At 40.9% G+C, this 25845-nt stretch overlaps 1 protein-coding gene across 4 annotated transcripts in view; it reads left to right on the top strand.

Annotated features, from left to right (window-relative positions):
* The window catches only part of EDARADD (EDAR associated via death domain), a 62170-nt gene extending 49498 nt beyond the window's left edge, over positions 1-12672 (top strand). For 3 of the 4 annotated variants that reach the window (XM_068547560.1, XM_068547558.1, XM_068547561.1), the window contains exon 6: positions 1853-3203. In XM_068547560.1, the coding sequence (XP_068403661.1) occupies positions 1853-2235 (383 nt within the window). In that variant the 3' untranslated portion in view covers positions 2236-3203. Of the gene's footprint in view, positions 1-1852; positions 3204-12632 lie in introns of those variants that run through there. The other variant, XM_068547559.1, reaches the window with a different exon arrangement.
* The last annotated feature ends 13173 nt before the right edge of the window (positions 12673-25845 follow it).

Below are 25845 nucleotides of genomic sequence, written 5' to 3'. Positions count from 1 at the left end.
GGTTCTTATTTTTTATGATAGAGGAGCCCTGTACATATTTGTAGATGAAGGAAAGAGAATCAGTAGAGTTGGGTGGCTGGAGATGAGGGGAAGGAAAGGAGATATTTGATGAAACAAGTCATGGGGAAAGAAGTAAGGGGTGGGCTCAAAGGCCTAAGTGAAGCTTGGCAAAGAGGAGGGTCACTCCACTGCTAAGGCTTCTCTGTGCTAAACAATATATTTATTAATGTAATACATTGTTTTAGTTATCATAGAAATACACCACCACTAGAGAAAGTTTGGAAAATAGAAACATAATCCTACCACATTAACCACAACAGCTATTATTATTTTTGTACATTTCCTTCCATAGTAATATTAACAGAGACTTTTTCCATAGTTTTAATGAGTACATAAATTCCTCACATCTTGCGTTTTCCACTTAATGTGAGAGAACAAACATTTTCTAGGTTGCTACGTAGTCTTCATAATTACTTAAATAATATCCCATCAAGTAGTACAATAATTTATTCCACTAGTCCCCTAAGTTTTTAAACTGTTCTTTAAAAAATGGGTAATATGAATAAACTGTAATTAAAATGTTCATGTATATACATATTCTAGATGATCTCCTTAGGCTGGATTCTCAGAAGTTACATTAGTAGGTCAAAGAGAATGAACATAATTTTCACGGCTCTTGTTATCTTTTATTTTGTGCTTGCCTCAAAATTGCTGGTTCTCAATTTTACAGTCACCAAAGTGAGTCCCTTTTTCTGAATTCTTTACTTTCCTAAATTGGGAAGTCCACACGGCTCAGTGTAGAAAAGGTCATCATAACCTCCCAGAATTCTCCAAGCCAGTGATCTCTAGTGTCACCTTTGGCTGTTAATGTCCCTGGTCAGAGGGCTCAGGAGACCCAGTGCTGTTGCATATTTTAAGTCGCTTGGGTTGCCATGCTGTATAGACCCTGCTTACAATTTTACTATAACTGGTTTGCCTCTTACCTGCTAACCTCTTACCTCTGACCTACTCACCGCTTACCTACTAACTTCACCCTCCTGCTAACATGCTGCCGGGTACTGCATGAGGCCAAAGATGAGTGATGGGGAAGGTTGTCCTTCCTCCGTGCTGGGGCTGCTCTTGCTGAGGCTGAGCTCAAAGCCACCCACTCGTCCCACCTGCTGCGCACCTCAGGGTGTTGGCTCCACTTCAAAGGCAGCCCCATGGGTGAAGAAAACAGAGATAAAGGCAAAGGCATGATAAGGTGACCATAAATCTAGAAAGTAAGTTTTCTGGCATTATCAATTATCACTCATTTTCAAATAACGCATATGGAGTGGGTATTCCAGTTTTGGGTGTGTGTGTATTTTTTTTTTTTTTAAAGACCTTTTAAAGAATTGTGCAATCCTTTACACCCTAACATGCTGTGCTTGGCATTAAGAAGCTGTCAGGGCTGACTTGTAAGTTGGAAGGGGTGAGGGTTGAGTATGGGCTGGTTTCTCATGAGATGGCAGAGTCCGACACCCCAGGACTGCCGGTTTGCCCCCGGAGAAAGCTCTGCTCCTCGGAGCCCTCGTTCTGGCCAGCAGTCTCACGAATGCACAGCCTGGGCGACAGAGTCTCAGAAAGAAAGGAAAACTGGCTTTATAAAATCTTGCCACCGCTTCCGGCAAAGCAGCCATCCTTGGCCATAAAGAAGAACACATTATTGGTGAGTATGTAGAAACGAGTATCCTGAGATATCTCTGTAAGATGCGCTGTGGTACTTACACTGACGCTATGAACCATTCAGCGGGAAGGTAAAGGACGGAAGAGATGAGCGCGCCTCTTGGGCCTCTTGCTGACACGTGGACCGTATCGTTTGTCCCCGCAGATACAAGCAAGGACGCGTCCTGCGCAGAAAACTGTACCTGTTCCTCCTGCTCGCTCCTGGCCCCCACCATCAGCGACTTGCTCAATGACCAGGACTTACTAGACGTGATCAGGATAAAGCTGGATCCCTGTCACCCAACAGTCAAAAACTGGAGGAATTTCGCAAGCAAGTGGGGCATGCCCTACGATGAACTGTGTTTCCTAGAGCAGCGGCCCCAGAGCCCCACCCTGGAGTTCTTACTCCGGAACAGTCAGAGGACGGTGGGCCAGCTGATGGAGCTCTGCCGGCTCTACCACAGGGCCGACGTGGAGAAGGTCCTGCGCAGGTGGGTGGACGAAGAATGGCCCAGGAGGGGGCGTGGAGAGCACCCCAGGAACTTCTAGACCTCGGCTTCTTCTCATCGGCCTCTTCGGACATTGAGACGAGCCCAGGTTAAGGAGCAATGTGAATCTGTTCTTTTTTAAGTTTAGGCGAAGGACGTGGGACAGCGGACCTTGGTTTTCCCCAAAGCTGGTGGTTTTGTGGAGGGTAGGGTATGTTTTTGGTGGCGGATTTTCCTTTAGTTTTGCACATCTGTTTTTATTTAATATTTGAATCTGGAGTTGGGAAAAATATGTTGTAGACTCCTATAGGGACCAGGGCCAAAGCTACAATCAGAGTGGATTCATGCCATGATGAAAATAAAAGTATCCTCTACCTTAAAAACTGAAGATTGAAGTCAGAACTAAAAGTCCTCATCCACAAGATCCTTTATGATTAATGACACTCCCACAGCTTAGAAGAAAACCACAGAGAGAAGTTTCCCTTTAGTCTGTTACTCTTTTTGTTGTAAAGTACTCAGGTGAATTCACAGGCTGCTGGCATTGCGTGGTGATACTCTTCAGGACACATGCCATCTTTCTTATTCAAATACTTGTATAATCTGTGCACTATCAAAGAGGACTTTGCTTGAGTATTTTTGAAAGAAATGCAAAAACCGATGGTGATTGGGAGGACAGAGTCAGGAGCTAGCAGGGTAATAAGGACCATGGGAAAGGTGTTGACAAAGAGTAGGCCCTTTCGGTACCCTTGGCTTTTTAAAAATTAATTTAATATTTACTTTTATGTCTTGTATATCAGGCTGAGCGTTTCACCCCCGAGAGAAAGCTCAGTTAAGAAATAAAAATTACCTGGCCTGTGGATGAAATGCAACCCCGTCTAGCACCTACAACCCCACCTTAAAACAGGGCCCAATAATACTACACAGCACTTTAGCGAAGAAAGAGAAATCTTTACTGGTGATACTGGGAAGGAAGCTATGCATTAAAACCTAAATTTCAAAGGATTTTAAACCAAATGAAGAATTGGGTCCAAAGAATATCCCATGTTCTTGTTTGATGGTTTACTGTGGAAGGTGGGGTGGATGGGAGGGTTTGTTATTAGAATTTTCTAGGTTTGGGGGGTGGGCGGGGGGAGGGAGAGAGAAGCCTTGGTTTACTTGACGATTTCATAGAAGTGCTATTTGGTTTTGGCTATAGGTTTAGAAAATTAAGGCACTTTGTCCAATTTGGGAGGATTCTGTTTAAATCCCTGACTAAAATAAGCAAAAATGATGAATGACACTGATTGGAGTACAAGGGAGATTAGGATTAACTCAAAAGAAAGTTGTTTCCTAAACCACTGACATTTTTTCCCGCTAGCAGTTAGAGCAGTTTTTATGAGGTTGCTGGTATATAGTCAGCCTCACCGTCAAATGTAAACTCTAAACTTGCAAAATTACTATAGAGACTCACTTATCACTTCTGATTCAGTCAGTGCTAGTCACACCTAGCTCGTCTTGTCAGATTTAGCAGATAAATGTCAGGTTTATCAAAAGATGTACTCAAAGTAACAGCCAGGAATAAAATGTAGAGATTTTTAAAAAACGGGGTCTTTTGCAACTTGACGTCTAGGGAGTGGTTGCTATGTATTGATTGTCAGCCGTGTTCCAGGCACCGTACAGAGCTTGTAAGGGCGCTCTTATCTTCTAGGAGTTTGATTTTATGTACCGTGTTCTCATTAGGCTGCGTGTGACATGTTCTCATGTGTTAGCCCAGAATGTACTGTGGGAAAGTATAGATGAGCCTTTGGCATTTGTTATGGACATTTTAGGGAAATGGAACTGAAAGGTTGTGATTGTTTAGTGTTTTGTGGTACCAGACCCGCCTTGCATCCTGACACCACCTTGGGATAGAAGGAGCGGATCCTAGCCTGCCAGACGTCCTGCTCACTGCTGCCTGGCCAGGAGCCCCCAGAAGGTCCCTTCCCTCCCCTTGCAGCTGGGGACTCCCTGCACTCCTCCCTTCACAGTCCTCTCCGCCCCGGACAGACTTGTCACCTCAGCTCAACCCCAGCCTGCGGGGTCTGTGACCACCTTAGAGGCAGTGGGGGAGGGGAGAGGGCAGAGAATGGGAGCGAAAACCCCTTTCTGCTCCTCTCCCCAGCCTGCGCCTTCCTCCTCGCCCTCCAGGCCTTGACCTCCAGATGGCACGTCCACCCCCAGCTTGAGCATCATCCGGTGGAGGGCGGGTGGGACGGCTTCCCTTATTTCCACAGTCTCCCTCCACCTGCAGTAATGAAGGGCAGCCTGGGAGGAGGCGATGGAAGGGCCACTCTTGGTGGTCAGAACGGCAGCTGGAGGAGATGGGCTTCTGACTCCCTCCAATAGGGCCACAGCTGCAAATAAAATCAAGAACCAGTTCCTAACATCCCCGAGTTGAAATACGGAAAATGATGAAAATTTTCTCACGGAAACACTGTTGGTGGTCAGGCTCTGTAGAACGGACAGTTCTGTGCTTCACAAGTTCCTGAATTAACAGCTTTTTGTGGGCCGACTTGGGAACACTGGTCCCTACTGGCACTGCTTCTGTGGGACATGTTTCCAAAATTCCAGACTTCAGATTTCAGTCTCAAAACTGACTTTAGGCAGAATTTATCCTCATAGATTTGTTGAACATGGCTCTTGTTCATAAGTGTCAGCTGAACTTTCCTTGAGTTGGATCAAAAACGTTAAGACATAGAATTCAGGTGGATTAGCTATGGGCAGAGCTAAGCACGCTCCTTATCTTTTTTTTTTTTTTTGGCTGCATTGGGTCTTCGTTGTGGTGCGCGGGCTTCTCATTGCGGTGGCTTCTCTTGCTGCGGAGCACGGGCCCTAGGGCATGTGGACTTCAGTAGTTGCAGCATGTGGGCTCAGTAGTTGTGGCTTGCGGGTTCTACAGTGCAGACTCAGTAGTTGTGGTGCACGGGCTTAGTTGCTCCGCGGCATGTGGGGTCTTCCCGGACCAAGGATCGAACCCATGGCCCCTGCCTTGGCAGGTGGATTCTTAACCACTGCGGCACCAGGGAAGTCCTGTCCTTTATATTCAGGAATTACAGGAAAACTGTGAGACCACAGAGCACCACCCACTCATCTCTCCATTTGGCGGCATTAGTTTGAAAGCCCTGATGGCTAATAATTTCCATCACTGGCTGTGAAAGCTTAAATTTCTATTATAATTGCATAGGGGATGTGCCAGGGTAGAAGGGATTTTTTTTAAAATATGGGATTTGATAAAAATGTGTTGTTTTAATTTCACTCTACCATTATTTGCTCATATTGACATCTGTATCTGTTGGCATTTACCTTATGAAAAGTTTTAATTGAGTATGATATTAGCAGAGAGAGATTTAACCACACATTGTTTTTAATTAAAGTTCATTTGGATTCTAGACGTTGACCAAATGGAGGATGACTTTTATTTGTGTTACATACAGAAATATCAAAAGTAAATCTCAACTAAAGTAGAACTATAATTCAATTGTGAAATAATCCCAAGTAACTTTCTTTAAAGTTAATTTTTAGCAAATAAATACTGTAAAAGCATAAATATGCTGATATTGGGTTGGCCAAAGAGTGCCTTTGGTTTTTAAGTAAAAATAAAGGACACATTTTTCGTTTTCACCAAAAACTTTATTGAACAACATATTCACCCTTTTGTTTCACTACCTTCTGCCATTTTTCAGGAAACTTCATAATTCCATCTTCCCAAAACTTTTTATCTTTTTGAGCAAAGAACTGTTCCAGGTGCCTTTTACAGTCTTTCAGGGGATTGAAGTTTTTTCCATTAAGAGAATTTTGTAAAGACCTAAATAAATGGGGCTTCCCTGGTGGCGCAGTGGTTAAGAATCCGCCTGCCAATGCAGGGGACACGGGTTCGAGCCCTGGTCCGGGAAGATCCCACATGCTGTGGAGCAACTAAGCCCGTGCACCACAACTGCTGAGCCTGCGCTCTAGGCCCCGTGAGCCACAACTACTGAGCCCACGTGCCACAACTACTGAAGCGCATGAGCCTGGAGCCCGTGCTTCGCAACGGGAGAGGCCACCGCAATGAGAAGCCCACGCATCACAACAAAGAGTAGCCCCCGCTCACCACAACTAAAGAAAGCCCACACGCAGCAATGAAGACCCAATGCAGCCAAAAATAAATAAATAAATATATGAATTAAAAAAAAAAAAAAAAGACCTAAATAAATGGAAATCTGAAGGTGCATTTTTGGTGAATGCATGTCTGGTGAATATGGCGGATGAATCAGAACTTCCCAGCCAAGCTGTAACAGTTTTTGCCTGGTCATCAAAGAAACATGCAGTCTTGCGTTATCCTGACTAATTCTGGACGCTTTTCGTCGAGTGCTGCTTTCATTTGGTCTAATTGGGAGCAGTACTTGTTGGAATTAATCGTTTGGGTTTCCGGAAGGAGCTCATAATAGAGGACTCCCTTGCAATCCCACCATATACACACCATCACCTTCTTTGGATGAAGACCGGCCTTTGGTGTGGTTGGTGGTGGTTCGTTTCGCTTGCCCCACCATCTCTTCCGTTCCACATTATCGTACAGTATCCACTTTTGATCACCCATCACAATTTGTTTTAAAAATGGAACGTTCTCATTACTTTAAGTAGAGAATTGCATGCGGAAATACGGTCAAGAAGGTTTTTTTCACTTATGTGGAACCCAAACATCAAAGCGATTAACATAACCGAGCTGGTGCAAATGATCTTCAGCGCTTGATTTGGATATTTTGAGTATGTCGGCTATCTCCCGCGTGGTATAATGTTGGTTGTTCTCAATTAAGGTCTCGATTTGATCGCTGTCAACTTCAACTGGTCTACCTGACCGTGGAGCGTCGTTCAACGAGAAATCTCCAGCACAAAACTTCGCAAACCACTTTTGACACGTTCAATCAGTCGCAGCACCTTCTCCGTACACTGCACAAATCTTTTTGTGCGTTTCCATGCATTTTTACTTTTCTTGAAATAGTAAAGCATAGTATGCTGAAAATGTTGCTTTTTTTCTTCCATCTTCAATATTAAAATGGCTACACAAAAATTCACCAATTTTGATAAGTCTTTTTTATTTTTTTATTTATTTATTTTTTTTTAAACATCTTTATTGAAGTATAATTGCCTTACAATGGTGTGTTAGCTTCTGCTTTATAACAAAGTGAATCAGTTATACATATACAATATGTTCCCATTTCTCTTCGATAAGTCTTTTTTAAATGCACGCTGATATGACAGCTGTCACATACAATCTAACAAAATTGTTTTGAATGAAGTTAAAGACAACTAGGTGCTACTAGAGCCATCTTACGGAAAAAACCGAATGAACCTTTTGGCCAACCCAGTATTTTACAAAGGCAAAAGTGGAAAGAAAGGAAATTATTTAAGTTCATTAATACTTAAGAGCTTTGGGCTTCCCTGGTGGCGCAGTGGTTAAGAATCAGCCTGCCAATGCAAGGGACACGGGTTTGAGCCCTGGTCCGGGAAGGTCCCACATGCTGCAGAGCAACGAAGTCCGTGCACCATAACTACTGAGCCTGTGCTCTAGAGCCTGCGAGCCACAACTGCTGAGCCCACATGCCACGACTACTGAAGCCCGCACACCTAGAGCCCGTGCTCCACAAGAGAAGCCACTGCAATGAGAAGCCCGAGCACTGCAACGAAGAGTAGCCCCCTCTCGCTGCAACTAGAGAAAGCCCGTGCGCAGCAACGAAGACCCAATGCAGCCAAAAATAAATAAATAAAATAAATAAATTTATATTTAAAAAAATACTTAGGAGCTTTGCTTATTATACTGTCTGTAGGGATCCTGTTAAATTGACCACATTATGAACTAAACTGCTTCTGATGAGGTCCTTTTGCTATTAGAAGGATGAAATCTCTTTTGCTATTAGAAGGATGAAATCTCTTTAGCTAAGTTCCGAGATACACTCTTTTAAACAAAACTGCCATCTGCAATGTTATGATGTTATGTGATGAGGCTCTATGTAATAAGCATTTTATTTGGTTGCAATAAAAAAGTTCTACTTGCAAGGGAATGGAAAGCAAAGCTGTTTTAGACACCACACACCCCCAGGACATATACACACAGAGGCAGACTCAAGTGGAAGGTAGACCCAAATAAAGCAGAGGGTTATTTAAAATTATAAAATTTAAAATTGTTAGGGCTTCAACTGTATGCCAGGATTGCCCATCAATATTTCAGATAACTTGTATGAATGAGTCTTCCACTTTTGTGACACTAAATAATAAGTACTCAATAATATAGAGGGAATTCCCTGGTGGTCCAGTTGTCAGGACGCCGTGCTTCCACTTCAGGGGCCCCGGGTCCAATCCCTGGTCGGGGAACTAAGATCCTGCAAGCCACCTGGCGAGGCAAAAAAGAAAAAAAAAAATAATAATATAGGAAATACATGGTAATAGACAAAAGGTGCTGCACCTCTGTTTTTTTCTGAATAGTAATTTTAATGTGGTACTGCCCTCTGTTGGAGGATGAAATCTATTCCTATCCTTTCAGGCTTGTTTAAGACCAGCCTAGAACCAACCTTCTACTGATTATCGGTTTTATGTTAGAACCCTTAGAAGTAGCCCCACTAAAAGATAGGAAGAGTGCAGTTATTTTACAAATTGACAAATATTAGAAGTGGAATGGGGCCGGCATGATTGAGATGAGGGTTCCATTCCCCTGAAGGTCCCCATCATGACATCACCCGTCATTCAGATGGAATGTGTAACAGGCAGCTCTAATAACAGTTCCTCACTCTGGGGATTCTTCCTAAACACTCAGAAGGACTTTTCTTCTGTGGAGACTTAAGGTTAGCTGTCTGTGGTTAGTTAGTCTCTTTGGCTTTCAATTTAATGATGCTCCCTCCGTCTTTAACATCATGAGAACAGTGGCTTCTATGCAAAAAGGCAAAGGGATCGATCTCCCTCAGTTACAGCAGACTTCAACCAGGATCACTAGACTTTCCTCTTCCTCTATGATATATGATAGAAAAACACATTATTTTAAATACAGTCCTAATAACTAAGGTCTAGCAAATTTTCTTTCCCTATTTCAGATGAATGAGTATGTTTCATTTAGTTTTGAGCCATGACTATCCTCCTTATAACATTTTTCCACATCTGCCCTCTCTGTTTTAGAATTTTCCTCTCCTCCAGGTCCATGTTTCTGCTCTGTGTGTTGCTTGTTTTAGGGCCATTTCCTCACTCCTTGAATCAGATTTCTTCTATATGCCTGTGGCCTTCTCTCTCCCCGCTACGGGCTAACATCGGCTTCCTTTTTTCACTTAGACACGCAGAAGCAATTTGTTGGATTGTCTTTCATACTTGATGACACTTTGGCCCTAAGAACGTTGAAACTGTTTTCTGCCCTTGTAACTGAAACATACGGAACTGCGTGCACCCAAGGAATTGACTGAGAAACAGTTTCCCTCTTTGTTCTATGATTTCCTACCTGGGAATTCCGACTCCACCTTCTGAACCGTGTGCACTTGGGTATAGATGGATGAGAGGGTAAGTCTTGCTTCCCTCATGTTTAGAGGGTCACGGCCGTGACGCTGATCCAAGTGCCGGGCGCGTGGGGGGCCACACCTGGGGGTCCAGATCACCCAGAGGAAGACCCACAGCAGAGGAGGAGAGGCTCTTCTCTCTCTCCCCGTGGCCATGTTTAGCCGAGGATGCCTCCTGGAAATCACTCCACAGCTGAATCAAAGAGATCAGAGCAGTCAACGGTGCAACTCGAAACGAAATGACTGAGTTTATCTACCCTTTTGGAAACGTAGAGGGTAGCTTCTCGTGGCTTCCTGAGCTGAGCCGTGCTCTTCTGTTTGATGTGACCGCCGGTGACCATTTTCCTTTGAGGCATACCCTTGGAAGCTCCATGGGGGACACTTCTTCAGCTATGCTTTTAAACGACTGAATTTTTGTGATCCTTTCTATATCTTCGTGCTGTACTTTTTAAGCTGCCTTCATTTTGATGTCCTGCATGATTTTATGTTTTCTTTATAAATAGAAATTATTTTAAACTGTAATAATGGGTGCTACAAAATTAAATTGATGTCAACCATATCTCTAATTGGTGCTTTTATGCAGATTCTAACACAATCGTTGATTCATGTGTTCTCTTGGCCAGTCATCAGTCAGAAACCTAGTGACTTTCTAAAATGCATCCCGGGGATGCAAAGATAAACAACACCTTCCTACCCTCCAGGAACCTTAGACGAGGGAGAGTCATTGTACACGATGAGAGACGGTTCCTGGAGAAAATGCCACACCCGTCCAGGAACGGGCAGAACAAAGTGAGAATCACTGACGTAGAAAGAAAGACAAGTAAATAAGCAGTCTGACAAAGTGCTTCAGACGCTGTGATATCTATATGAGAAGGGTGGTTTCTTGGTTACTTTCTGCCTCTCCTAACTTTATCTCTCTGGTCCAGGCTTGTCCTCTGAGCTGCCAGACACCCACAACTACCAGCTTGACATCTCCACGCACGCGGATGTTTCCCAGGCACCTCAAACCCAACCCGTCCTAAAGGGAACCCATGACTCTTCTGTCCAAACTTGTTCCTCACCAGAGTTCCCTGTCGTACCATCCACCTTGTTTCTAAGTCATCATCAAATCCCCCTCTCCATCCCTCTCTCTTCCACCTCCCAAATGTCTCTTAAGTCTCTTCCCTCCCCTCCATCCTCATGACCGTCCTCACCCAAGCAGGCACCCTTTCTCACCCGATAACGGTCTCCCAAGTGGCCTCCCTGCCGTGGACGGATCCTGCCATCCCCACATGAACGCCTTCGAGGGGTTCCCATTGAAGATCAAGTCCCACATTGGCAGCGTGTCCTCCAAGGCCCTGTGACTTGCCTGTGTGGCATGTCATCGTGCTCTACTCGCCCGCAGCTCCTGATGCTTCAGCCACACTGAACTGCGAGGTCCCCTTGGCCGTCGTTCCCTTCCTACCCAAGACTTCACCGCGAGCTGCCTCATCTGCCCTGTCCACACCCTGGCTACACTCAGACCTGGACACACCAGCCTTCCCTAGCTCAGCCTCCTCAGCCCCCAGGTCTCACCTCACTTGGTTACCTTCCTATTATTCACCCCGTAGCACTCATCCCAATAGTGATAACTTGATTACTGGTCTCACCCCTGCTCGACTGCAAACCCCAGAGGACAGGGGCCTTGTTCGCTGTTCACTCTGTATCATCAGCACTCTCTGATCCAGAAGCAATTGGAAATATGCTAAAAAAATGAAATGGAACTAATGAATTAATAGAGACTCTAAATAAAGCAAAAACTTTTTTTTTTTTTTTTTTTTTTTTTTTTTTTACAATATCATGGTCCTTGAGGAGGAAAAAGGTTATAAATATAAATACAAAATGAGGGGTTTTACATACCAAACCATGAATGCTTCTCGGACATGGGGAGCTTTTATTTTAATGAGGTTCAACCCCTTTCGTTCATTTTCTGGGCTTCAAAGATCAAAGCAAAAATGTTCCAGAATTAGATGGTAGTGAATCTTGCACAACGTTGTGAATATACTAAAAAGCACCTGAATTGTACACCTTAAAATGCTTAACGGGGTGAATTTTATGTTATGTGAATTGTATCCCAGTTGGGGAAAAAAAAAACAACAAACATAAAAAATAACCAAAGTAGGCTTCCCTGGTGGCGCAGTGGTTGAGAATCTGCCTGCTAATGCAGGGGACACGGGTTCGCGCCCTGGTCTGGGAAGATCCCACGTGCCGCGGAGCAGCTAGGCCCGCGAGCCGCAACTACTGAGCCTGCGCGTCTGGAGCCTGTGCTCCGCAACAAGAGAGGCCGCGACAGTGAGAGGCCCGCGCACCGCGATGAAGAGTGGGCCCCACTTGCCGCAACTAGAGAAAGCCCTGGCACAGAAAAAAAAAACGAAGACCCAACATAGCAATCAATCAATCAATCAATCTTTAAAAAAAAAACCAAAGCAAGGGAGGGAGATGCAAGAGGGAAGAGATATGGGGATATATGTATACGTATAGCTGACTCACTTCGTTATAAAGCAGAAGCTAACACACCCTTGTAAAGCAACTGTACTCCAGTAAAAACGTTAAAAAAAAAAAAAAAAAAAAAAAGTAACCAAAGCTGCCTCCACAGGGGAGAGTAAGGCAGAAACAGCAGCTCCCAGCTCAGAGCCAGGCGTCTGTGGCTGAGGGGAGTGGGGCGAAGGTGGAGGGCTAAGTGAGGAAGAGGCTGGTCTTGAAGCCCGTGAAGACTGTTCAGTGAGTCCAACCAAACAATGCCCCTTCCGTCTCCTTGGTGACAGCTAGACGATGAGAGCGCCCTGGACCCCTGCTGTCCCCTCGGGAGCTGAAGATCCCTGCTCCTCAGACAGTCTGTGGAGGTAGGGGCCCTGCTCCTAGTACAACCATCCATCTAACCTCTTTGCCCTTTCGCCCTCTCCCGGCACAGCACAGGCCAAAACACCGAAGAGGTCAAAGTGATCAGGGCAGTAGCTGGTGGATTGGGCCAAGTTACAGAAAGTCGTCACATATTTGCCGTGGACTCAGTAAATGACAACGTGGGAGAACCAACCGGACCAGGTAAACGAAGAGAAATAAATGGCAAAAATTGGTTCTTCCTCTGCATGTATGTCTCTGAAACAAGCCAGATCAAAAAAAGAGTTAGTTTTCTGGAGTGACCGATTCGGACAGATTTTACCTCTTTTAGATGATTTCTGTTTCTAGTTTTATGTTCAAAAGACACTAATAGAGGAATTCCCTGGCGGTCCAGTGGTTAAGACTCCGAGCTTCCACTGCAGGGGGCGCGGGTTCGATCCCTGGTGGGGGAACTAAGACCCCGTGTGCGGCGTGGCCAAAAAAATTAAAAAGACACTAATAGAAGAAACCACATTAGTTCAGTCAACAAACATTTACTGAGCGTTTACTGTGGTCAGGCCCTCAGCTCACTTCTGAGAATGCAATGACAGCTCTTGACAGCCCCCAGCCTCAAGGGGCCAACAAGTCCAGGAATGAAGACAGGCAACTGTCGTGTTAGGAAGCTAAAGGTTATCTTTGATAGCTAGAATTTAGAATTTCTAGTTGTTTCAGTCAGTGTCTTTTTGGAGAAGCAAATGGTAAGTTCCATCAGGGAGATTTAATAAAGGAACTAATTACAAGAGTTAAAGGAAACCAGTGAGGAGCTAACAGATGTAGGCATCTTTAGGTCTAAAGGAGGAAGGTGAGGGAGAGGTCGGTGGGAACATGGCTTGGTAGCTCATTTCTGGTTTTTGGGGGGTTTTTTGGCCATGCCACACGGCTTGCATGATCTCAGTCCCCAGCGAGGGATCGAACCCTCAACTTCCACAGTGAAAGCGCAGAGTCCTAACCACTGGATCGCCAGGGAATTCCCTGGTAGCTCATTTCTTTTTAGCACTGATTATCTGGTTGTAACACAGTTTATTTAACCACTCACCTACTGAGGGACATCTTGTTTGCTTCCAAGTTTCGGCAGTTATAAATACAGTTATATTATACTGCTGTATAAACATTTATGTGCAGCTTTTTGTGTAGACATAAGGTTTCAGCTTCTCTGAGCAAATACCAGGAAGTGCAATTGCTGGATCATGTGGTAGGAGTATGTTTAGTTTTGTAAGAAACTGCCCAGCTGTCTTCCAAAGAGGCTCTACCATTTTGCATTCCCACCAGCAATATATGAAGAGTTCCTGTGGCTCCACACCCTCACCAGCATTTGGTGTTGTTAGTGTTCCAGATTTTAGCCATTCTAATAGGTATGTAGTGTTATTTCATTGTTGTTTTAATTTGCATTGTCCTGATGACACACGATGCAGCGCATCTTTTCGTATGCTTATTTGCCATCTGCATGTCCTCTTCTGTGAGGTATCTGCTCAAGTCTTTCGCCTGTTTCAAAATCAGGTTGTTCATTTTCTTATTGTTGAGTTTTAATAGTTCTTTGTATATTTTGGTGTCTATTGAGGTCATTGACCCATTTTTAAATTGGGTAGTTTTTTGTTGTTGTTAAGCTTTAAGAGTTCTTTATATATTAATATTTTGGATAACAGTCTTTTATCAGAGGTATCTTTGCCAGCATTTTCTCCCAGTCTAGGGCTTATCCTCTCATTCTCTTGACATTGTCTTTTGCTAGCAGAAGTCTTTAATTTTATTGAGGTCCAGATTATCAATTATTTATTTCATGAATCGTGTCTTTGGTGTTGTGTCTAAAAAGGCATCACCATACCCAAGGTCATCTAGGTTTTCTCCAATATTATCTTCTAGGAGTTTTATATAAGTTTTGCATTTAACATTTAGGTCTAAGATCCATTTTGAGCTATTTTTTGTGAAGGGCCTAAGGTTTGTATTTAGATTCATTTTTTTACATGTGGATGTCCAATTGTTCCAGCACCATTTGCTGAAAACACTATCTTTACTCCACTTTTTTCCCTTTGCTCCTTTGTCAAAGACCAGTTGACTATATTTATATGGCTCTATTTCTGGGCTCTCTGTTCTGTTCCATTGATCTATTTGTCTATTCTTTCACCAATACCATGGTGTTCTTGATAACTGTAGCTTGAAGTCTTGAATTTGGGTAGTGTCAGTACTTCAATTTTGTTCTCTCCTTCAGTATTGTGTTGGCTATTCTGGGTCTTTGATCTCTCCATATAAACTTTAGAATCAGTTTGTCAATATCCATAAAATAGCTTGCTGGAATTTTGATTGGGATTGCATTGAATCTATAGATCAAATAGGGAAAAACTGACATCTTGATAATATTGTCTTCCTTTCCATAAACATGGAATATCTCTCCATTTATTTAGTTCTTTGATTTCGTTCACCAGAGTTTTGTAGTTTTCCTCACATATATTTTGTTAGATTTATACCTACGTATTTCATTTTCAGGAGTGCTAATATAAATGATATTGTGGTTTTAATTTCAAATTCCACGTGTTCATTGTTGGTATATTAGAAAGCAATAACTTTTGTACATTAACATTGTATCTTCAGCCTTGAAATAATCACTTATTAGTTCCAGGAAATTTTTTTGCCAGTTCTTTCAGATTTTCCACATAGATGATCATGTCATCTGTGAACAAAGACAGTTTTATGTCTTCCTTCCAAATCTGCATACCTTTTATTTATTTCCCTTTCTTTCCTCATTGCATAAGCAAGGACTTCCAGAACAATGTTAAAGGGAAGGTTACATAGTTTTTCAAAATTCCATTAGAGGTTATGTGAGCAGAAGTGTTTAAAGACCACTTACCTGAACTAGCGTATCGTCGAGCTAGGATTAAATTCCTTGTCTCTCTAAACGCCAAAGCTCAAGATCTTACACATAAAGATCTATATCATCTCCAGGTATCTCATGGTTTGCTGTTTCTCCTGCTTCTCCTACCTCCAAATAAACAAAAGTACTAACATGCCTCACCTCACACAACCCTAAGGTTTAACCAGTTGGCTGTTTAACCTGGAAACCATTTTTTTTTAATTTATTTATTTATTTATTTATTTTTGGCTGTGTTGGGTCTTCGTTTCTGTGCAAGGGCTTTCTCCAGTTGCGGCAAGCGGGGGCCACTCTTCATTGCGGTGCGCGGGCCTCTCACTATCATGGCCTCTCTTGTTGCCGAGCACAGGCTCTAGACGCGCAGGCTCAGTAGTTGTGGCTCACGGGCCCAGTTGCTCCGCGGCATGTGGGATCTTCCCAGACCAGGGCTCGAACCCGTGTCCCCTGCATTGGCAGGCGGATTCTCAACCACTGCACCACCAGGGAAGCCCAACCTGGAAACCATTTTTATTAAAACAAACCATTTTATTAAAATAAACAACTCTACCTATGGCTCAAATGCAAAAGACCGTAAAATTTACCCTCACTTTCCTAAAGTTCCTTGCACTTTAAAAGTGCAATATTATAGCTAAATTATAGAAGAAAAATGAATATAACTACTAAGGTGGGAGGAGATTTTGAGTGATTGTTGCCCATTCTGCATGGCCCGTAAGCCCAGCTAACTTGGGCAAGGCCATGGCTGGACAATGTGTCACCTTTGTACAAATTAGGAAAAGGTGGTCTACACCCTACCACTATTCCTTTGCACCTGAAGATGGAGCACTTCATCGGTTTAGTGAGTAAAGTAGAAACTGGGTTTCAGCTACCATGTCTTCCTTCAGCTAATTGCCCTTGTGCATTTTATAAACATATGCAATGACTCTGTGACTTTGCATTATGCTCCAGCCAGCCAAGAAAAGAATGTAGAAAAGCAGCTGCTGTTCTGGGTAATTACCTTGACTACTTCCCAGTTTGCTCCCAACCTTTGTGCATTCATTATTCCCACACTTCTGTTCCTGGATTGAAGCTTCCATATCTCCTCCTGGTCCCTATTTGAAATCCCCTAGATTTCCTTCCTGGCTTCTTGACTTTGACTTTCCATGTGTTTCCTGGTCCTGTTTACTCCTTTGGTTATTTTTTGTTCCTCTCTCATCTCAGATGAGAGGTTTCTCAGTACAGCTTCTCAGGCCTCACCTCCAACACCCCTTTCCCATCAGAGTAGCCTGGATCTTCTTCTATAGTAGAGTAGGGACAGAGAATTTGAATGAATTCTCAAAAAGTGCTTGGACTCATATCTAGCAAAATTACATAGCATTTAACCTTTGACATAAAAATGCCATTTCTAGGAATCCCACAGAGGCGGTGTGGCAAATATACAAGGACATGTACACAAAGTTATGTGCTGAAGCATTACTTACGATAGATAAACAATCCAAATGTCCACAGGTTAAGTAAACTATGGTATGTTGACACCATGGAGTAATATGAAGCTATAAAAAGAAATGAGGAATGTCTCTGTAGTATACTAGTGCAGAGAGATCTTCAAGCTATATGTGAAGTAAAAAGAGCCAAATGCAAAACTGTTGATGGAGTGCCACCTCTTGTCTAAGGTGAGAATATGAATAGAGAGAGAGGTAACCATCGACCTATGTTACCTGTAGAAAGAGGGAGGGAACAGGATGGAGAGGACAGGGGTGGAAGTTAGATTTCCTTGAATGTATCTTGTCTGTAAATTTGGCTTTGAAACCGTGTAATATATTTCACAAAATTATAAACCAAAATTAAACCAAAATGAAATAAATGAAAAGCAAGGCCCAAGAACTGAAAGCAAGATGAAACCAATGAGTCTAATGGTGTATTGAGATGGTGGCTTCCTCACAGAGATATATTGTTTCAAATTACTTTTTTAAAAAAATTGTGTTTAACACACAACATAAAATTTACCATCTTAACCACTGTTAAGTGTAAATTTCAGTAGTATTAAGTACATTCATACTGTTGTGCACCAAATCTCCAGAACTTTCAAAACTGAAACTCTCTACCCATTAAACAACTTCCCATTTCCTTTTCCCCCAGCCAATGGCAACTACCATTCTACTGTCTGTTTCTATGAATTTGATTACTTTAGATGCCTCATATAAGTAGAATCACACAGTATTTGTCTTTTTGTGGCTGGGTTATTTCACTTAGCATAATATCCTCAAGATTCATCCATGTTGTAGCATGTGACAGAATATCCTCCCTTTTTTAAGGCTGAATATATGACATTTGGTTTACCATTCATCTGTCAATGGGCATTTGGCTTGCTTCCACCTCTTGGCTATTGCGGATAATGCTGCTATGAACATGGGTATGAAAATATCTCTTTGAGATCCTGCTTTTAGTTCTTCTGGACATATACCCAGAAGTGGGATTGCTGGATCATAGGGTAATTCTATTTTTAAGTTTTTGAGGAACCTTCATACTGGTTTTCATAGCGGGTGCACAACTTTGTATTCCCAACAGTGCAAAAGAATTCCGATTTTCCACATCCTTGCCAACACTTATTATTTTTTGATAACAGCCATCCTAATGGGTGTGAGGCATATCTCGTGGTTTTGGTTTGCATTTCTCTAATTACTAGTGATGTTGAGCACCTTTTCTTATGCTTGTTGGTCACTTGTATATCATCTTTGGAGAAATGTCTATTAAAGTCCTATGCACATTTTTGAATTGGGTTATTTGTCTTTTTGCCGTTGAGTTGTAGGAGTTCTTTATATATTCTGGATATTAACCCCTTATCAGATATATAATTTACAAATATTTTCTCACGTTCCACAGGTTGCCTTTTCACTCTGTTGGTTGTGTCCTTTATGCACAGAATTTTTAGGTTTGATGTAGCCCTATTTGTCTATTTTTAAATTTATTATCGATGCCTTTGGTGTCATATTTAAGAAATCATTGCCAAAATCCAATGTTATGAGGTTTTCTGCCTATTTTCTTCCAGGAATTTTATAGTTTTAGGTTTTTGTTTAGTTCTTCAATCCATTTTGAGTTAATTTTTGTATATGGTATGTTAAGGATCCAAATTCATTCTTTTGCATGTGGACATCCAGTTTTCCCAGTATCATTTGTTGAAGAGACTGTTTTTCCCCCGTTGAGTGGTCTTGGCACCCTCGTTGAAGATCATTTGACCATATACACGAGGGTTCATTTCAAGGTTCTCTATTCCGTTATGTTGGTCTGTGTGTCTGTCTTTATGCCAGTACTACCCTGTTTTGCTTACTAACTTTGTAATATGTTTTGAAATTGGGAAGCGTGAGGCCTCCAACTTTTATGTTCTTCTTCAAGGCTGTTTTGGTTTTTCAGGTTCCCTTGAGATTTCATATAAATTTTTGGATTTTTTTTTTCTATTTCTGCAAAAATGCTGTTGGGATTTTGATAATGATTGCAGTGAATCTATAGATCACTTTGGGTAGTATTGTCAAATTACTTTAAAACACAAAAATTTGATTATATATATCTTATGAGATATAGCCTCAGGACAGAAAAAGATGGCAAATAAACCTTAGTTTGGTTATGTAATCATATTGTTATGATAATATTTATCTTTTTATCCTGAAACTATTATATATGACAGGATAAAACAAATAAGTAATTTTGTTAGAAACTAAGATTTTCATAAGAAAAATGAGGTATAAATATAAAATGAAAAAGGTAAATGAAAACATTGTAATCCTAAATTGAATGAAATAAGTATAAACTCAGATATTAAAAACAAAAAACAAAAATCAAAAAACTTTTTTCCTAGCTCTATCCACTGAGGAAGTCTAGTAACCAACCCAGTTGCCATGAACACCCCTTTCCAAAACTGTAGTCTCTGTATACCATTGCCCACTAAAACTTTCCTTGGAGAAACTGCTAAGTCCAAGTTTGGCAGGAAATGAAAATGATATCTTGGGATATTTTGTCATACCAGGGAGCAAGGAAACTAACTAAGATTACTATGTTGTGTCAAAAGAAGACAGATGCCAGCTCATAGGGGTCCCCTTTGGTTATAGATGGGATAATTTAAGTATCAGGAAAAAAAGAAACACATCAAATATATTAATATTCATGAATTCATAATGACATTTTAAAAAACCAACTCATTGGTTACCTTTTGTGGAGGCTAGGAAAGCAGCTTATTATTAAGAAAACTCCTAAGTAAAGGGAAGGAATCAAGCATTTGGCCTGCCTTTCTGGCATAAACTTCACCTTGGGGTCACCAAATAGGAAACAATATTTCCTTATAGAAGAACTCTAACTCATAAATGCAGGAGGAATGTTGGAATTGATGTATCACCACTTTCCAATTTCTAATGAAATAATGGCTCTAGGCAGTGAACATCAATAGCCAGCTGCTAAAACCATTTGATCAAAAACTGATGGGAATTTTGTAATAGATGGATGGATCAGGCTGAGAACAGCTGAAACCACTGACCAGTCTTGATATCATACAAAGAAAAACAACCAGTATTGGCGTAGTTGCAATGTCATCACCAGTGAGGTTTATGAGAGGAGTGATTATTGCTAATAGAAAAACAACCAGACTTTCAGTTTCTCCTGCTGACTTGCAGTTGGAAACACATACCACCTATGAAGCCTTCTGGCCAAAAAAACTGAACCTGGGTCTTATTAACCTTAAAGTCTAACAACCAGTTTTGAAGTTTTATAGATTAAATGAAGTCTGAGATTTGCTTCAAAGTGGGCCGGGGGAGGGGGACAGTCGGTGAGGAGTAGATGAACCAAGATAGGACATGTTGATAAGATATGTCCATGTTGGAGCTGGACCGTGAGTGGATGGGAATTCATCACACTATCTCTTATGTGTATGCTTTGAAATTTCCAAAATAAAAAAAATTTTAAGTATTTGGACTTAATAACATTTTTCTGTTTGGAAAAACCACCTGGATTTCTTACTTGCTTCAACCTGTCACGGAAATTCTTCCCTTGAGGTTTCGCTTGTCACTTTATTTTATAATGAGCTGTGTAAATACAAGCTGGAAGGAGATTAGCTATGTGCAAGACGGGTGGGTTAAATATTGAGAGAGCGAGGCTGAGGGAGGCCTTTTAATGGTTTTATGAGTTGCAGCAACTTTGCAGGAACAAAGATCACAATGAACATTGACAGTTACTGACAGCACTCTTTTGCACTTTTAAAATTCCATATATGTGATTACTGAATGTCTAACTCCCACTGGATTTAAGCTCCAGGAAAGCTATATTTTTTACCTACCGTGTCTCTAGAGCCTAACATGTTGCCCAATTTATATATATATATATATATATAAACTTTTAAAGGATTCTCTTTTGTTTTGACTTTTAGATAATTTCAGATATATTTTCATGTCAAATAACAATACAACATTTTCTAGTTAACATACCATAGTGTGCCAAGCCATCCAAGAAAAGTATTTTAAAAATCGGACAGCATCTCATTCTTTGAGCCACTGGGATAAATTAATCCACACTACTCTGAAGATTTCTCCCATCTCCAAGATTCTTTTATTTTATGACAGAGCCATAGTTCTAGAAGCTTGTTTCTCACACCTGAAAAGACTAGATTTGGGACATGATCCTGTAGAACATAAGAGGTAAGGCTGATCAGTCTGAACACAGGGTGTCTGGAGGTGAGAAAAGAGTTTGAGTCCTTATAGGTGGTACTAGTATTGGTGTGTGGGAGACATGAGTTCAAAGCATGACGATTCAAAGAGGAAATGAGTCCATTGAGAATGGGGAAGATAGAGGAGGAAGATGACGCCAACCATGAAAACTTCCCTGGGAAGCAGACATACGCATGAGAAATATGAGTGCTGTGATTTTGTAAAGAATGCACTCCTAAAGACTGCATAATTTAAAACCTGCATAGTTCAAGACTAATTTTTCCATGGGAATAAATGGAAAGCAGAGTATGTGTTCTCAGAGTTCATAAGTCTATAACTTTTGTGGCAAATTTTTACTTTAATATCGCTTTTATTTATCATTATTATTGCTAAAGGTTCTAGAGTTCTGGCTCCGAAGTTCTAGTGAAAAAAAATCAAAGTAATTATTTAAAGTTCTTTACAATGTTTTATCACATCTAACTTGTATTTCAAACTTATTGATTTGGGAGCATATTTTCCCATCAATGGCACCACCATTTAATGAATGTTTGGAAGGCCAACATTTAAAAAAATTACTATTATTATAATAACAAAAATAACACAGCAACACAATAATAAGCAAAATCACTACCAGAGGTGTTTCCTAGCTTGAAACAACATAGTTCACCTTGTTGACAAAATATGGCAGGTATTTGTTTAGTCAACTAATCCTGCCAAGTAGCAAGAGTATATACAGTTTCAATTCATAAGTCTAAAATCATGTGATTTTTTTTTTACTAGTTTTTTGAAAATTGGGGCAATATATATTACTTCACATTTTAATTTTTTTTAATTGAAGTATAGTTGATTTACAATGTTGTGTTAGTTTCAGATTTACATCAAAGTGATTTGTTGTTATATATATATATTCTTTTTCATATTCTTTTCCATTGTAGGTTATTACAGAATATTGAATATAGTTCCCTGTGCTATACAGTAGCTCCTTGTTGTATATCTATTTTATATAAAGTAGTGTGTGTATATTTAATATTTTTGTATCACACTATTTCTAAATTTGTACTTTGTGAATGTGGCTTCTTGGGTAAGGAAAGAGGACAATAAAGATAGATGGAAAAGAAGTTGATCCAACCAGAAATGATCCCTTCATCTCTGGAAGTCTAAGGCAGTTGTCTACAAATAATTTGTAACATCTAGTCTTGCACACATTTTAGTGAGTTATAAGCAATATTTTTTTAAATGAAAAATTAGAATGCTTCATGCATAACAAGAGTATCGTTTTGTGAAATTTTTTTTCCATGATTTTAAGTACATATGTAACAAGTCACAATGTAAATGTATTTATTTTTATTTTTATTTTTTCGGCTGCACCGCATGGCTTGTGGGATATTAGTTCCCTGACCAGGGATCAAACCTGGGCCCTCGCAGTGAAAGCACAGAGTCCTAACCACTGGGCTAAATTTAGGACTAAACCACTGGACTAAATACATTTAGGTTCCCTAAATGTATTTATTTCTTATTGTGGTTTACTTGATAAAAGTCTAAAAGGCACCACTGTAGTACCTTCTCTTTTAAAAAACAAACAAAAACAAAAACAAGACAATCAAAATATTCCCTTTACCCCACTGCTTCCTTAGCCTCTGCACTTCTTTGTTCACAGCGACACTTCTTGAGATACTTATAGTCATTAGTCCCACCACTTCTTTACCTCAGGTCTCAACCCACTTCAGAGTCAGTCCCCAGTGACCTCCATGTTGCTAAATCTATTGGTCACTTCTGTGTTCCTTGACCTCTTAACACCACAACTGGTTGTTCTACTCTCTTGAAACACTTCCTTTCTTTGGTTGCTAAGACACGTTTTCAGCAGGTCTCCATGGTCGCCTCTTCCCAGCCTCTTTTATTGTTTTTTTTTTTTAATCTCCCTAGGGCTCTGTCCTAGGTCAGCTTCTCCGTCTATCTACTCGCCCAGGTGACCTCATCAAATTCCATGACTTCATCTCATATAATTTCCCCCTCTTTTACTATGCTTAGCCGTGCTGGTGGCCTCTCTGTGCCTGAACACACTAAATGTCTTCTCAGGAGCCTTAGAGACTTTGCATTAGCTGTTCCTTCAGCTGAGAATGCTCTCCCCCAAGATCTTCATGTAGCTGCCTCCTTTCTTTTCTTTTCTTTTCTTTTTTTTAATTGAAGTATAGTTGATTTACATGTTGTGTTAGTTTCAGGTGTACAGCAAAGTGATTCATATATATATATACTTTTTCAGATTCTTTTCCATTATAGGTTATTATAAGATGTTGAATATAGTTCCCTGTGGTATACAGTAGGACCTTGTTGTTTATCTATTTTATATATAGTACTGTGTATCTGTTAATCCCAAACTCCTAATTTATCCCTCCCCCCTTTTCCCCTTTGGTAACCATAAATTTGTTTTCTATGTCTGTGAGTCTGTTTCTGTTTTGTAAATAAGTTCATTTGTATTATTTTTGTTAGATTCCACATAGAAGTGATATAGATATTTGTCTTTCTCTGACTTCACTTAGTATGATAATCTCTAGGTCCATCCATATTGCTGCAAATGGCATTTTTCATTCTTTTTTATGGCTGAGTAATCCATTGTATATATGTGCCACATCTTCTTTATCCATTCATCTGTCAGTGGACATTTAGGTTGTCTCCATGTCTTGGCTATTGTAAATAGTGCTGCTATGAACATTGGGGTGCATGTATCTTTTCAAATCAGTTTTTGTCTTTTCCGGATACATGCCCAGGAGTGGGATTGCTCGATCATATGGTAACTCTATTTTTAGTTTTTAAGAAACCTCCATACTGTTTTCCATAGTGGCTGCACCAATTCACATTGCCATCAACAGTGAAGGAGGGTTCCCTTTTCTCCACACCCTCTGCAGCATTTGTTACTTGTGGACTTTTTGATGATGGCCATTCTGACTGGTGTGAGGTGGTGCCTCGCTGTAGTTTTGATTTGCATTTCTCTAACAACTAGCGATGTTGAGCATCTTTTCATGTGCCTTTTGGCCATCTGTATGTCTTATTTAGAGAAATGTCTATTTTGGTCTTCTGCCCATTTTTTGATTGGGTTGTTGGGTTTTTTGTTTTTTTGTTTTTTTTGATATTGAGCTGTTTATATATTTCCGAAATTAAGCCCTTGTCGGTTGCATTGTTTGCAAATATTTCTCCCGCGCCATAAGCTGTCTTTTCCTTTTGGTTAGCTGCCTCCTTTCTTTCATTCACTAGCAACTTAAACTTTACCTTTTTGGAGAAGCTTTCCCAGGCATGCAACTAAAGTAGCCACCCAAGTGCTCCCAATTATACATCATCCTATCTTAATCTTCTCCGGAATGTATCACTGTCTGTGTCCCCCACTGGATTAAGCACCATTGAAACAAGAACAGTCAAAACTCCCTGTCCTCATGGAGTTTGTAGTCTGGTGGATGAAGTAATATAAAATAAAAAGGTAAATAATGTAGCATATTAGAATGTGGTAAGTGCTAGAGAAAAAACAAGAAAGAGTGATAGGGATTGTGTGTGTGTGTGTGTGTGTGTTTTGGGAGGGTGTTTGCAATTTTAAATACGGTGGTCAGGAAGGGCCTCACTAAGAATCGACATTACTCACTGTCATTACTCAACTTTAAGGAGGTAAAGGAAACATCACATGCAAAAGTTCTGAGCTGAGAGTGTGACAGGCAGGCGGTAAGAACACCACAAAGGCCAGTACGGTTGGTACAGAATAAGGGAGGAGGAACTTAGTAGGAAATGAAGTCAGAGCGTGTGGAGGTGGAGGCAGGTCATGAAGTGTAAGGACTTGGATCTTTACTCAAAGAAGGAGCAAAAGCTAGTGGAAGGTTTGAGCAAAGTAACATTGTTTAGGTTGTGTTTCCCCATGATCTCTCTGACTGTTGTGTTGAGAATAGACTGCAGGGGGAAGGGCAAAAGCAGGGAGATCAATGAAGAGGATACTGTAACAATCCAAGGAAGAGAAGTGGGACTTCCGTATATTTATATCACTTCTCTGCGTCTAGAGGGCCCTGTACGGCAAATACTACAAAGCCCTTTTTATACTTGTCACTGTGCCTTGTCATGGTGGACATCGAGTACATATTTGTTGATTCTAAAAGATAGAAAAAACATACGGAGCTCATTGAACAAAACCGGACCAACGAAGGGGGTTTTCTAAGATAAATTCTCTGGATTTGTGGATCTTTTAATGCAGAATTACTGCACCAATACAGGATTTCTGGCCCTTTTGCACAGTCCCATTTATACCTAAATTCTACTTACCAAAGAAGTGGAGCATTGATGTGTATTTATTTCAACTTACTTTGTAGGGGGGAGGTAACCAACCCAGGCAAAGTTGTGAAGACATTCAATTGCTCCTCACTTTATCAATAACCTATCATTTCAACCTAATATTTACAGAATGTCTACTTCATGCAAAGCATTACACTAGGCATTGGGGAATATTCAAGACAGTTTCCTCTCCTCAATTTAAATTCGAGTTGGATAGGTAAAACACAACACACAGAAAGATAAGTACAAATCCCAGGCAGTGTATGTTAAGGGTTAAATACAGCTGTCGAAGTTGTATCCTAAAGAGTGACGCAAACTTGGAAAATGAATAGGAGAGAAAAGTCATAGGGAATCAGAATGTGAGTTCGATGGTATTGGGTGTGTAATGAATTTCTCAATTTAAATAAAAAATAATAAAACCC

This window comes from Eschrichtius robustus, chromosome 7 (genome assembly GCF_028021215.1).
Source record: "Eschrichtius robustus isolate mEscRob2 chromosome 7, mEscRob2.pri, whole genome shotgun sequence".
Lineage (NCBI taxonomy): Eukaryota > Metazoa > Chordata > Mammalia > Artiodactyla > Eschrichtiidae > Eschrichtius > Eschrichtius robustus.
The sequence above is the reverse complement of the archived record's forward strand: the minus strand, read 5'-3'. Positions and strand labels throughout refer to the sequence as shown.